General features: G+C 35.6%; 1 protein-coding gene across 4 annotated transcripts in view; it reads right to left on the bottom strand.

The window, feature by feature from the left end:
- Ttll7 (tubulin tyrosine ligase like 7) overlaps nucleotides 1-13150 on the bottom strand; it is a 133757-nt gene that overhangs the window by 23683 nt on the left and 96924 nt on the right. For 3 of the 4 annotated variants that reach the window (XM_047555609.1, XM_047555617.1, XM_047555627.1), the window contains one exon: nucleotides 374-534. The exons of the other annotated variant lie outside the window; for it this stretch is intronic. In XM_047555609.1, the coding sequence (XP_047411565.1) occupies nucleotides 374-534 (161 nt within the window). The remainder of the gene's footprint in view (nucleotides 1-373; nucleotides 535-13150) is intronic. 4 annotated transcript variants of the gene reach the window in all.

Raw genomic sequence — 13150 nt, 5'->3', positions numbered from 1 at the left:
CAGTGAGTCACAGCAACTCTGGCAGCACTGAAATTCTGGAGGGATGGAAGGAAGGATATTGTCATAATTTTAGAAGTCTGATACATAAGAGATTTAAGGATATTGGTTTGTAATTTAATTTTTTTGATTAATTAAGACTACATTCTCTCCACTGAATTCAAATTAGTTACATGGTGTTGTGTTCATATTAATCATCTTATATAAATTAGGTTAATTGATAAAAATTACAGTTGAGTACTAACACAATTACATGCAGTAAAAATAATCCATATTTAAAGATTATCAAAGAAATTTAACCATTTTACTGGGCTACCTCTTTAACTTAATAGTAAAATACTTAAAATTACACAAAAAGAAATGACTTAGAACTTACCCTGAATCACAGAAACAATTCCAGAGCCCTTGGCCATGACTCCAGAGTAAGCGATTAAAAACCCGGTTGAAAATCCGATATAAATTTACTTCCTCAACATCAGCTACCTTCCAGATGCGTGGAAGAACCGTACGAATACTTGTTTTTACTATGTCCAACACCTAGTGGAAAAACCAAAGCACTTAAAAATCTAGGTATGTATATGGGCCATGTTCAAGGATGGGCACACACACACACAAGTTGAACAACAGCGTAGAATAAAAAGTCCACAAGTAGATCCATATACTCATAAAACTTCAGTATATACAGAGAAAACAGGTGATACCACTGGAGTAAGAAGAGAGCATTCTATAAATGGAGATTTAAAAATAATAATCTTTATGAAAAAGACCTTCATCTGAAGTCAAATCCTTCTTTCAGTCAACAAAAATCATTCTAGTAAACCATCAATTATGTTAGTGGAAATTATGGGTAAATATTTTCAAATCCTTGGTTAGAAAGATATTTTGTAAGTCACAAAAAGGAATAAGACCACAAAAGATTAATAGATTTTGATTATATAAAAATGAAGAACTTCTGATCATTAAAGAAAACAAAAGACCAACTTACACATTTGAAAAACATATTCAAAACTTATATTTCCTTCTAACTAAAGACTAGTATCAGGAATATACAAAGATTTCTAACAACTTTATAAATATCTTAGGAAAAACAGATAAAATTTATGAACAGGCATCTTACAATAGAGGAAATAAATATGCCCAAATGAATAAAAAGAATGAAATTAAGTCTACATAGTAAGATAATATTTCATATTCATTTAAATGAAAAAAAGTAAGTCTAATGATACCAAGTGCTGGAGAGGTTGGGGATCTACGGGATCTCTGAGACTTATTGGTATAAGTACAAACCAGTGCGGCTGCTCTGGAAAACAGCTTGATATTATCTCCTGAATTTGAAAATTCATATACTATATGTCTCAGAAACTTCATTCCTAAGAGAATCTCTCAAAGGTAAAAATAGGAGGCATGTACAAGATTGTTCATTCAGTTATACACAGTTGTAAATACCTGGAAATGATCTAACTTCCCAACAGTGGGAGAATGGATAAACAAAGAGTGATAGTGGATAAATGAGTTAACCCCCCTGGACTATTATATAGTAGTTCAAAAATGAATAAAATATGACACAAAACAGAGTATTATGGTAGTATAATGAATGATGAGTTAAAAATAAGTGTCAGTTTATAGAAGCTCATCTCACAATAGCTTAACTATGGAACCAACTGAGGTATCCTTCAACATATGAATGGATAAAAGAAAATGTGGTATATATACACAATGGAGTATTATTCATCCTTAAAGAAGAATGAAATTATGGCATTTTCTAGTAAATGGATGGAGCTGGAGAATATCATGCTAAATGAAATACGCTAATCCCAAAAAATCAAAGGCTGCATGTTTTCTCTGATATGCAGATGTCAACTCACAATAGGGGGTGTGGTTAGGGGAGAATAGAGTTACTTTGGATTAGGTAGAAGGGAGGGGAGGAAGAATGGGGATAGGAAGGATAGTAGAATGAATCTGACATTATTACCCTATGTACATATATGACTAAATGACCGATAAGATTCTACATCATGTACAACCAGAAGAATGAGAATTTATATTCCATATATGTATGATGTGTCAAAGTGCATTCTACTGTCATGTAAAATTAATTAGAACAAATACTAAAAACAGTCAAATTATATACAGTGTGATATTTAACAGAATAAAAAACAAGAAATTTTTAAAATATTTATTGGAAAAATACATAATTATGATATTAAAATATAAAGAAAAAAAGCAAGGGACTGGTGAATGCTGAATCCAAGAAAAGAGTTCCCTAAGACAGGGGGCACAAAGGGATGAAAGGGAAAGATTTGACTGGATATAGGTTATTATTAACAGATTAGCTTTTGTTTAGGTGTTGGTTTTACAGGAGGCATAATATTAAAAATGCTAAATAATAGTAGGCCATTTGCAGACTAATGAAGAGACACAATTACGGAAGAAGGACTACAGTTAATCTGGACAAATGAAAAGTCAAGTCTTCCTAGGAAATGTGTTTTGGGGAAAGCTACTTTGCCTAAGTCATGAGTACTTGATTTTTATGCAATGCAGGTATTTCCAATAAAACTCTTCCATAAAAAAGTTAATGCGAATAAACACAGTAACACTAATTTCATCTCACCAAAATAGATTTTTCACTTTTTGTTTTATCTAATTATTAGAATTGCCATAAAAATAAGAGTGAAAGATGAAAACAGAAACAAAAATGACTCTCAAATATGAAGGCTGAGCAGAGACATGATTTGAACAAGAACATTTGAAAAATTGGAAACAAATAAAATAAAGTTTTCTTTTTTAAAAACAGCAACATTAAAGTGATGTTCCTTATCTCTGATCAGGGTAAATTTAGATTGTTTAAAAATGGATCTGGTAAAAAACTTTCAAAATAATGCCCTATTTCTAAAAGAATACCAGCTACAGTCTCTCAAAATGAACTATGAGCAGCACAGCATCATTGCTTCCCTGCCTGTGCCAGCTGCCGCCTCTGTGAAGTGGAAGCACAAATGCAAACCCTGGAGTGGATCAGGGTCTGTCAGTAAGGGGACAGGAATGACAGATAAGACAATCTGCAATAAAGTAGCTTGTGAAAAACACTGACTTGGAAAAGCTCAGTAGTACAAATAATGAATGCTTCATTATAAAGAGGATTTTTTAAAACTTTAATATGAATTATTCACAATAATGCTGATATGATATGCATATTAGGCATTAATTTATGCCTTTTGTTTTTTACAACTTTCATTAAAGCTATTAGTTTAACTATTTTTTATAGATTGCATTTTGATTCATTGTACACAAATGGGGTACAACTTTTCATTTCTATGGTTGTACACAATGTAGGTTCACACCATTTGTGTAATCATACATATACATAGGGTAATGATGTCTGTCTCAGTCCACTATCTTTCCTTCCCCCAACCTCTCCTACCCCATTTCCCTCCACACAATCCAAAGTTCTTCCATTCTTCTCTTACTCCCGCTGCCACCCTCTCCCACCCTGTTCTGTATCATCATCCACTTATCAGAGAAAACATTTGGCTTTTGTAATTGGCTTATTTTACATAGCACGATATTCTCCAACTCCATCCATTTACCAGCAAATGCCATAATTTTACTCTTCTTTATGGCTGAGTAGTATTCCACCGTGTGTGTGTGTGTGTGTGTGTGTGTGTGTGTGTGTATACATACACCACAGTTTCTTTATCCATTCATCAACTGAAGGGCATCTAGGTTGATTCCACAAAATAGCTCTCATGAATTGAGCAGCTATAAACATTGATGTGGCTGCTTTACTGTAGTATGCTGAGAGCAGTACTTATGACTGAGGTGATATAAGAATCAACACTAATAGTAAAACATAAATTTAAATCATTTCCCAATTTTCTACTTTCTGTCAATATATCAGTGAGGAGTAACAAGCTAAAAGTCAAATCAGAAAGGAAAGAATGGAAAACCAGCAAATTATGGGTTAATGTAAATCAATCTAAAAATTTATGAGTTGCATTAAAATAATTGAAATTGAAACTGTTATCAATACTGGGAATTATAAGACTGCCCTAAATCAATGTTTTCACCTTATATTATAAAGGAAATTATTCATCTTTTAAATGATAAAGCAGTTGAGATTATGACATATTCATTCATTTCTCTTTAAATACATCTTATGGTAAAATGCATATAAGATACACAAGAACCAAACAGAAGGGCAACTCTTAGAGCTTCCTGCTCTATGCCACACACTGTGCAAGGTACACCACTTAAAATCATCTTTATTGGTCACCACTCTACACTACTCTTCATTCTAGGGAATTTGAAAAGCTTGATGGTCTAATATTCCCAGGACACAAATGTCCAAAGCAGCAGATTGGGATGGGAGATGCTTCTGAATGTGTCCTGCAACATGGAGACAGAACAGTCTTCAGGCATGTTGCACTTGCTAAGGAGCATTTTCCAGACTGGTGAGACTGGCATGGTCTGAGTGACACAGGCACTTCCTCCTTCCTCTCCAGAGTGACAACTGAGAATGTACATCCCCCTTGATCCTCTTGCCTTCAGTTTCCAAAGATCCTCCCCAAGAAGGCAAGCCTGGGTCCTTGGAAGAGGGGTAGTTAGAGACACCCACTCCTATGACTTGGAGAGGAAGAGGAGACACAAACCAAGGGAAAAAGAACCCAAGAGCTTCATCTCTTTCATACAGGTTTTGCAAACTGTAACAGTCTTCTGTCTGTTCACCTGGTAAACTCTGTCTTAAACCTTAAACATCATTTCTTAAGGAGACATTACCTGCCACCAAACTTATATTATTCTTCAGTGCCTGGCTCCTCCTCCATCATCAATCATCTCACTTTAACTTCCAATTTAAGTAAGAAAGACTACTATTTATGTAAAGGGAGGAATTATACCATCTTGGTAATATTGTTACCTGTCTCCAAGGCTTGAGACAAAGTCTACCACTCAGTAGTTGCTTACCGTAGTGAGTTATTCCTTGCAAGAAAGTGAAACCTATGCAGACAAGGTAAAATCAGAGCTAACATTTACTAAGGACTTACAATATATTAAGTACTATTCTAGGCAATTTTATACATATTAACTCATTTAATCTCAAAACAAAAACATGGGATAGATATTATTGGTCCACAGTATCATTCTAAAAATCTTGAGGATAAATTCCATGATTATACACATTAATATTTCTGCAGAAAATGCGATGTGAATATTCAATCTCAGCAACAGTCAAAAACAATGCATTATTTCCTGTCTGATGATCATCGGCAAATGAGCTAAGGTGGGTGATATTTTGCTGCCTAAGGGTTATGAAAAGTTTTTGGTTGTGAAACATTCTTGATCTTGTATTATGTATGAGAAATCTCAGGCACAGAATAGATAAGTAACATGTCCGAGAGTACACAGTTGTTAAGTGGACCACTGTGTCCAGACCTGTGCTCTCAGCTATTTCCCACCATTGCCTTACAATGTCTTCTTTGCAGCTGCCAATATCAAAAGTTGAGTGGAGAACCCAACTGTGTCTTCTTAGACTCACAATTACCACTAGGCAAAAGTATTTGGGAAGGGGTCAGGGGGACCATCCTTCACAGCAATGGAGTAGGACAAGTAGGGAAACAATGACTGCACCTTAGCAAAATAGTCACTGAATCATTTCAAGAATGCAGAGATCAGACAGACCAGAAATCAGACTGTAATAATGTAAATTAATGCCAGTTTTGTGATTTTTTTTTGATTCCTGGTATTTTAGGATTAGATGCAATTGGATGGAAATAAATAATCTGTGAAACACAAAAATAAATGGTCAGCAAGATGCCCTTGTTTTTATCTATGTGTTCAAGTGAGGCTAACTTGTAGAATGTAGGTATCCATTTCCTTACATTATGACATTTAAAAGCATCCCAGTCCAACATTAAATTCTCCATGGGAAAAATAAATGGGAGTGTCAGTCAATGACAACATTAATAAAATAAAAAGATTTGTCTTTTCCATATGAGATATAGCATATTTGAAAGCATAAAGCACACTGACAAATTCATATTTTGTAAGAACATTCAAATGTTGAATGACAAACCGCTCCATATGGCTGAACAGTTGGTCCTAAATTAAAATAATGGCACAAGGTGAAGGCAGTTTAGAAATAACATTAAAATCACTACATGCTGTACTAATGATGCGTGCAGCAGCCATGGCTATAGGGTAGAGGCATCTTGGTTGACGAAAAACGAACAGCTTTGAGCAGCATCTATGTCAGCCCATATGTAAAAGAGATGGGAAAACCATCACCAAAATGCAGCCAGAAGCAACAAGGGTAGGTATGAAAAGAAATGACTATGCAGAGAAGTAGTCATCAATAAGTAAAGATCTCTAAGAACCCTAAAATAAATGCAAATATAATGCAGCCTTCATCTCACTACTGATTTCTCTTCATCCTCTAATCTTAGTTTATGCCTAGATATCAAAACAGAGAACAACCTTCTCAGCATATGTGGCATTCTTCACAGCCCACCGACACTATAGTATTTTCACACGTCATATATATTCCTTGCAAACTATTTAAGGCAACTGCAACCTTGGCAGAAAGCAAAATTATGCAAGTGTGGGTTTACCACAACATGACGTTAAATAAGATTAACTATTTTCATTTTCTCCTGGTAAGGATTCTTTTCAGTACTTAATTCCTGTACCGAGGATCTTTACATTTTACACCTATCAAGGAAAATGTGAAAAGGCAAATAATTTTCTTTTATTTCCAGGAACACAAAAAAGGAAAGCAGGTGGGAGACTGTATGGCATTCTAATCTTAGTTATATGACATTCTAATGAACAACCAGCAAATGCCTCAATCCTGGAACAGAAAAAGTGAGACAAATATTTCAATAGCAGTCTCTAACTAGAATTCAGATGTGCATTCCACACCTAGAATAGTGCTTCGGACATGGTAATCCCTCAATAAATATCTGCTGAATGCATGTTTGAGTGAGCAAACAAATGAATGAACTCTGAAAATCCCCTGTAGTGCCTAGAGAAGTTCTTATACAAAACTAGCAACCAATAAATGTTGTCAAATTAAATTGATTTGCACGCAGCCTTTGTGGCAGCTACAGAGATATGCCACTTGAACCAAACTGTTCTAAAGAATGCATGTTTTAAAACTGATGCTTTCCCATCCAGGATCCCCTGTAATATCTAAGCCATGCTTATGGTCTTCCCAGACTCCCAGCCAAGAAGTGAGTGGGGAATTGAGTGGTCTTCCCAGTACCAGTACATTCTCTCCAACAGGCTCTGGGCCCATCAACCTGGCCACGACTTTCTTAGAACTTCACTAAAGTCTGAGGCATTTTCCTACCCAGTCATCCTCCCTTCCATTCACAGGTGTCAGATCTTCATTGCAGTCTAAAGGCTCTTCCTGCCTACTTCAGCTCTCTCTCCCCTTTATCTCTCTTGGGAATTTTCCCACATAAATCTCCTTCGGTTCTAATTCCATCTTAGGGTGTCCTTCCCAGAGAACTGAACTGGCAAAGCTTTCCAATGATTATCGACTATTATCACAGTCAAAGAAAGGATGGATCTAATTAATCCACATCTAGTGTAAATTAGTTAAGTCCTTGCTTTCTAAATGGGTGACTTTTTATAATTATTTAATTCTGCATTCCTAAACTGACCAAATTTCCATGTTTCTTTTGGTTTACTCGGATACATTTCCTAGCTTTATAAGGAAACACCACAAGTCACAAACTGATGGTCAAATAAAAGGTTCACACCTACACCTGATTTTTACATACTCTATACAAAATAATTTTGCATATGAAAAATTCTTAGTAAAATAAAATAGAGAAACAGCCTGACATGAGACTCCTTAGTAGAAAAGAAAAAAATCAGCTGGCCTTTAACTCTTTCTAAGGCTAGAGGACAATCCCATTCTATGTCTCACTCCTTACAAGAGCCCTTCAGGACTTAAATTAATCTCAAAGAAATTCTAAGAAGTTACCTGCCTGGGGGCAGGGATGGAGGCAGTCATGAATCCAAATCTAAAATACTGTAAGCCCAGTACTGCTTTCCACCACCGAATCTGACTAGTTTTACCCAATGAAGCTTTCTTATTGTCAGGAAAAACATTTTTCAGTTAGTCATTCTGTGATCACTTCATCTCTGCTTTCACGTAAAATAAACCTGAGGCATAGAAGAGGCAGAGAAAAATTATTTACATATTTAATATTCTACATATGTAAATAAATCAGTTAATATCATTTAAGTTTGCCCTCATGGTGGTCTCCACAATATCACTATACTTTTTATTCATGTCTGAGGTGAATTTTAAGTATTTTACATGATTAACTTAAACATTATTGATTAAGTGGACACAATATTTTTTAAAACTCCAATAAGAAATGTTCAGTTACATGAACGGTTAGGGTCTCCCCATTGCTGACTGGTACTCACAATGTGTGTTTGTTATGTTTCTTTTTGTGACTATAGGTGAAAACAATACATTTTGGCACAGTTAATTTAACAGAAATGAAAAGTTTTGCAAAAATATGTCTTGGGGTTCCTTATATTGATTACTCATGGGTAAGAGCTCTTAACCATGCGGTTGGGGAAGAAAGTCGACCCACAATGGGGGAAAGCTACGCCCTGCTGCTTTTCCCAGCAAGGCTCACCCTGCACTATTTGTCTGAGAAAGCAGAGTTTGTTTTGGGAAATGTCTCTTAAAGAACAAAATGGTTGAAGAAAGAAAAGGAACCACAGTAATCATAACCATAGCACGAAAAATTGCTACAAATAAGTTGCACATGTGGAAATCCTGGGCTTCCACTTCAGCTCACAGCTTGTGCCTTGAATTTCTCAGACACTTTCAGGGGCCGCTTTGCAAGATTAGCTTTTTCTACTTAAAATCAGACCTTTTTACTCTTTGAGAACCCAAATTCAATATATGAATTCCTCTGTCAAAAATAGAAGTTTATTAAATTACCTATGTAGAAGAACGATGGCAACTATTTGGCTAGTGCAAACTGTGGGATGTTAGCAAGCTTCCTATTGCAGGTGGGACATCTTGTGACTTTCTATGAACACAAAGGAAATACAATACCATTCATTTATGCCAAAGCAAGAGGCAAAACAAGAGCTCAAAGAACAGATAACAGGATGGATAAATCATAAACAAAGATCCTGTCCTCACATTAGCACTACTGGTCCACCCCTGCCTTAATAGTGAAGTATATGATGGACACTTAAATGAGGTTTCACATCTAGAACTGGAAGAAAAGATTACACAAATATTCTTAGAGTAAATCAGCATGGGAAAAATAGATATACTATGATAGGTGCTTGACTAGTAAGTTGATAAGCAAGCAGTTATTTTTACTCTAAATTCAGAAACCCAATTAAGCATAACAACTCTAAAACATATGCAATAAATTTTTTCTTCCTATTCACAAACAGTATTACTAATCACACACATTATTTGATCATCCCATACAATGCTCATCAGGCCTTTTTATATCACATGTGAAACATAGAAGAGCACTATCTTAATTTGTCATTGCATTCAAATGGACACATCACTAGCAAGGAAAGAAAGGTACAGAAAATGAGCTTGGTATTAACAGAGCTCATAAGTCTGAAACTGAACCAATTTAATAAGTGTTTAGAGGATGCCTCCAAAGGTAACTACAGGTAAATCTGACCTTCTTGGTTTTAAAAGGGTGGGAAAAAAAATCAATCCATAAATCTCTCAAAGTAGATCACAAGTACAGTTGAGTACAAAGTGCCAAGAACATTCAAGTAGGAAAAGATGATGTTTGGCTGTGGAAGAACCTGACAGGTTTCATGAAGACGAACTCTACCTTCCAAAAGAGTGATGTACAGGAAGAATGAGTCCAGGTAGCAAGGACAGCTGGGCAAGGTCCTGAGGCCCCAGCAGACCCGCTCCACCTCTTTTCCTTGCCCCTGCCTCAACATGAGATCATTGTTGGGGACAGTAAGCCAGGTTACATCCCTGTTATATTACTAGCCCCTTTCCACAGAGAAGTCTGTGTTGTCCTGCCATTCCTCTAGTTTTAAAAAGATTATTCTAACATAAATAAATATGTATATGTATACGTGTGTGTGTATATGAGAGAGAGAGAAAGACAGAGAGAGAGAGAGATACCCAAAAACAAAAGGAAAAAGGACACCAAATGACACCACATTCCCCTCCTTGGCTTAAGAAATCTTCCCTCCAGAAGTAAGTTAAAAAAATCTGGTACCCAGGTTTACATGGTTTAAATAAATCTTTTAATGCTGGATATGTATTTTTTAGAACAGCACACACGCACAGTTAAATTTACAAAGGACATTATATATTACTGTTTAACTTGTTTCTTTAATATATTGCTATCTTTTTAGGGTGGTATCAAAGTGAGAAAGCAAACAGTGGTGCTACTTCTTTGGAATGCCTATGGAAATGCTGACCTTACTGGACATTCTCTCAATTTATCAGCAGGAAGATAACCGAGAAAGTTCTCATCAAAAAATGCTTCAGAAGACTGCATCTAGATCCACACTCTCAAATACAGAAGCCACTAAAATAGTTGGCTATTTAAATTAATTAAAAATAAATCAAAAAATTAAATTCCTCAGTCACATTTGAAGGGTTCACCAGCCACATGTGGCTAAGCACTACTATACTGCACATCACAGGTATAAAATATTTCCATCCTTGCAGAAAGTTCTGTGGAACAGAGCTCACAGCAAATAAGCCTAGGATTTGTATTTTGTCTGGCTGGAGAATGGAAGTTAGTCACACAGGCTTCACAGGTGACCAGTAGAGAATAAAAATAAAACCCACCCAAATCTAAATGGCTCCCTCTATGCCAACATGGGTCACACACTCTGAACCCAGAAAGCCTCCAGGTATCTCAACAGAAGTACCAGAGAGCAGACAGACTCAGTTTCACAGAATCGCTGCAGTTGGTGGCTATTTCCTGCAAGTGTCCTTCAGTCATGATTAGTAAAGTGTGGGTAACTTTACTAACATAGGTCAAAGTCACAGTCTTGTACTATATCTCAGGTTAAGATCTGTGGTTCTAGAATAGTACTCAACTGAATGCAAATGAATTGTATAAATGTACTAAAGTTTATCTAACCATAAACCTATTGAGAGACATTTAGGCAGCTTCGAGTATTTTGCTTTCATAAATACACCGCAGTGAATGCTCACGTACAGAAATCTCTGATACATTCAGGCTGTAATTCTATAGGGCAAAATGCCAAAAGTGATTCCACTGAGTTATAAGGATATGAACATTTGTAATTTTAATAGATACTGCAAATTACCTTTCTAAAGAGGTTTATCAATTTATTCTCCTTCTAATAGTATGGTAAATCCCCTTTTATCCACACTATTCCCATCACTGGATATTATCTGTCTTATTACTTTTTACCAATATGATGGTTTTTATTTGCTGTTTCTTCATCATTAGTGAGGCTAAGGATCTATTTACATGTTAATTGGCTATGTGAAGATTCATAAGTTTTCTTTTCAAGGATTTTTTTTATGTTTTGCCATTTTATTTATTACTGTTAATAGGCTAGTTTGCCTTGCAGTTGAGTTGTAGCAAGTGCCAGTTTACAGACATTATTTTTCATTTTATGTGCAATATATCTATCTTCTTGATCCACTCCCTCTCACCCAATTCTCTTCACCACTCTACTTTTAACTTGGTTTTAGATGCCTCATTCCATTTGTGAGTTTTTATATAGTCAAATCTGTTGATTTTCCTTTAAGAGTTCCAAGTTTTAGGTCTCTCTTATTTCCCTACTTTTAAATATTTCTGTACTTTATTTTAAATCTTTAATATTTTCTTTTTTTACATATCAAATTATAATCCATTTAGTATTTATTTTTGCTTATGGTGAGAGATAAATTCCAAATTAATTTTCTTACAAATAGTCAATTGTTTCAGTACCATTTGCTAGAAAAATCATTTTTCCTACATTGATTTGAAATACCACATTTATCATGTGTTAATGTCTTGTAAATAATTTAACCTATTTCTGGACTCTCATTTTAATTAACAATTTACCTACACTATTCTCTCTTTCAAATTACAAAAATCGCATGGATTCAAGGTTGTAATTCTAATAAAATGCCCTATCTTCATCAATCAAGGCCAGAGTCAGTGAGTAGGTAAACAAAGATTCAGGGGTTACCATATGATTTGTAGTCTACTCCTGTCACCAGCTCTGATATAAACTCCTCAATAGCAGCACTATATTTACACATGACAGGACACCACATAAATATTTACTGAATGTACCAATGTACAATAGTGAGTTCAGCTGATGCAGATAAAATATATAATTTACAAATCAATCTGATCAATGTCAAGTTCATCTTATTAACAATAAATCCTAGAAAGGACAAATGGTCATTTGTATTACTGAAAGAATACAGAAACTTCACTAAAGCTATTAAAACAGCATATTTCCTTTTAAAATTATGTTCCAGTGTATCTGACAGGCCCCCTTCTAAGTTCCAAAAGAACTATAATGTTCCTCTTATTCTCCTCTCAAATCTCCCACCAGAAGAAAACTTTCACATTTTCCCACCACATTACTATCTATATATATCTTGCCCTCCCTGATTAGAATAAATGCTCTCAGTTAGGTCAAACCCTCCCAGTTTATTCAAAAATCTTTTAGCACCTCTCCTTCCTAGAGGTGCATTTCTCTCTTCTAGATCATTCTCATCAGCACACATACCGAAAATATTTTTATCTAAAAACAAATAAAAAAGCAAACCAAACAGCCTTCTCATTGGCCCACATTGCTCTCCAGCTCCCAGCATATTTCCCTCTCCCCTCTTGGAAAAGTGCCTGCACAAGCTGTGGGGTTTTCTCTCCACTTTTCCTCCATCAAGGCTACTCCAGTCAAGTTTTACTCCCCTCTACTCCTCAAACATGTTATGACTGGGACACCACTAACCATGTTGCCAAAAACAACAAGAGAGCTCTGAGTGCAGAACCCCAGCAGCAACAACTAGCACAGGTGATTGCTCTGTCTTAAAATAATTACTATGCTTGGCTTCAAGTTCTCGTGTTTTTCACACCCAACCTCAGTCCTGCACTCAAAACTATACATACAACTATGCACACAACATCTCCACTTAGATGTATAA

The sequence above is a fragment of the Sciurus carolinensis genome, chromosome 1 (assembly GCF_902686445.1).
Source record: "Sciurus carolinensis chromosome 1, mSciCar1.2, whole genome shotgun sequence".
In the NCBI taxonomy this organism is placed as follows: Eukaryota; Metazoa; Chordata; class Mammalia; order Rodentia; family Sciuridae; genus Sciurus; species Sciurus carolinensis.
The sequence above is the reverse complement of the archived record's forward strand: the minus strand, read 5'-3'. Positions and strand labels throughout refer to the sequence as shown.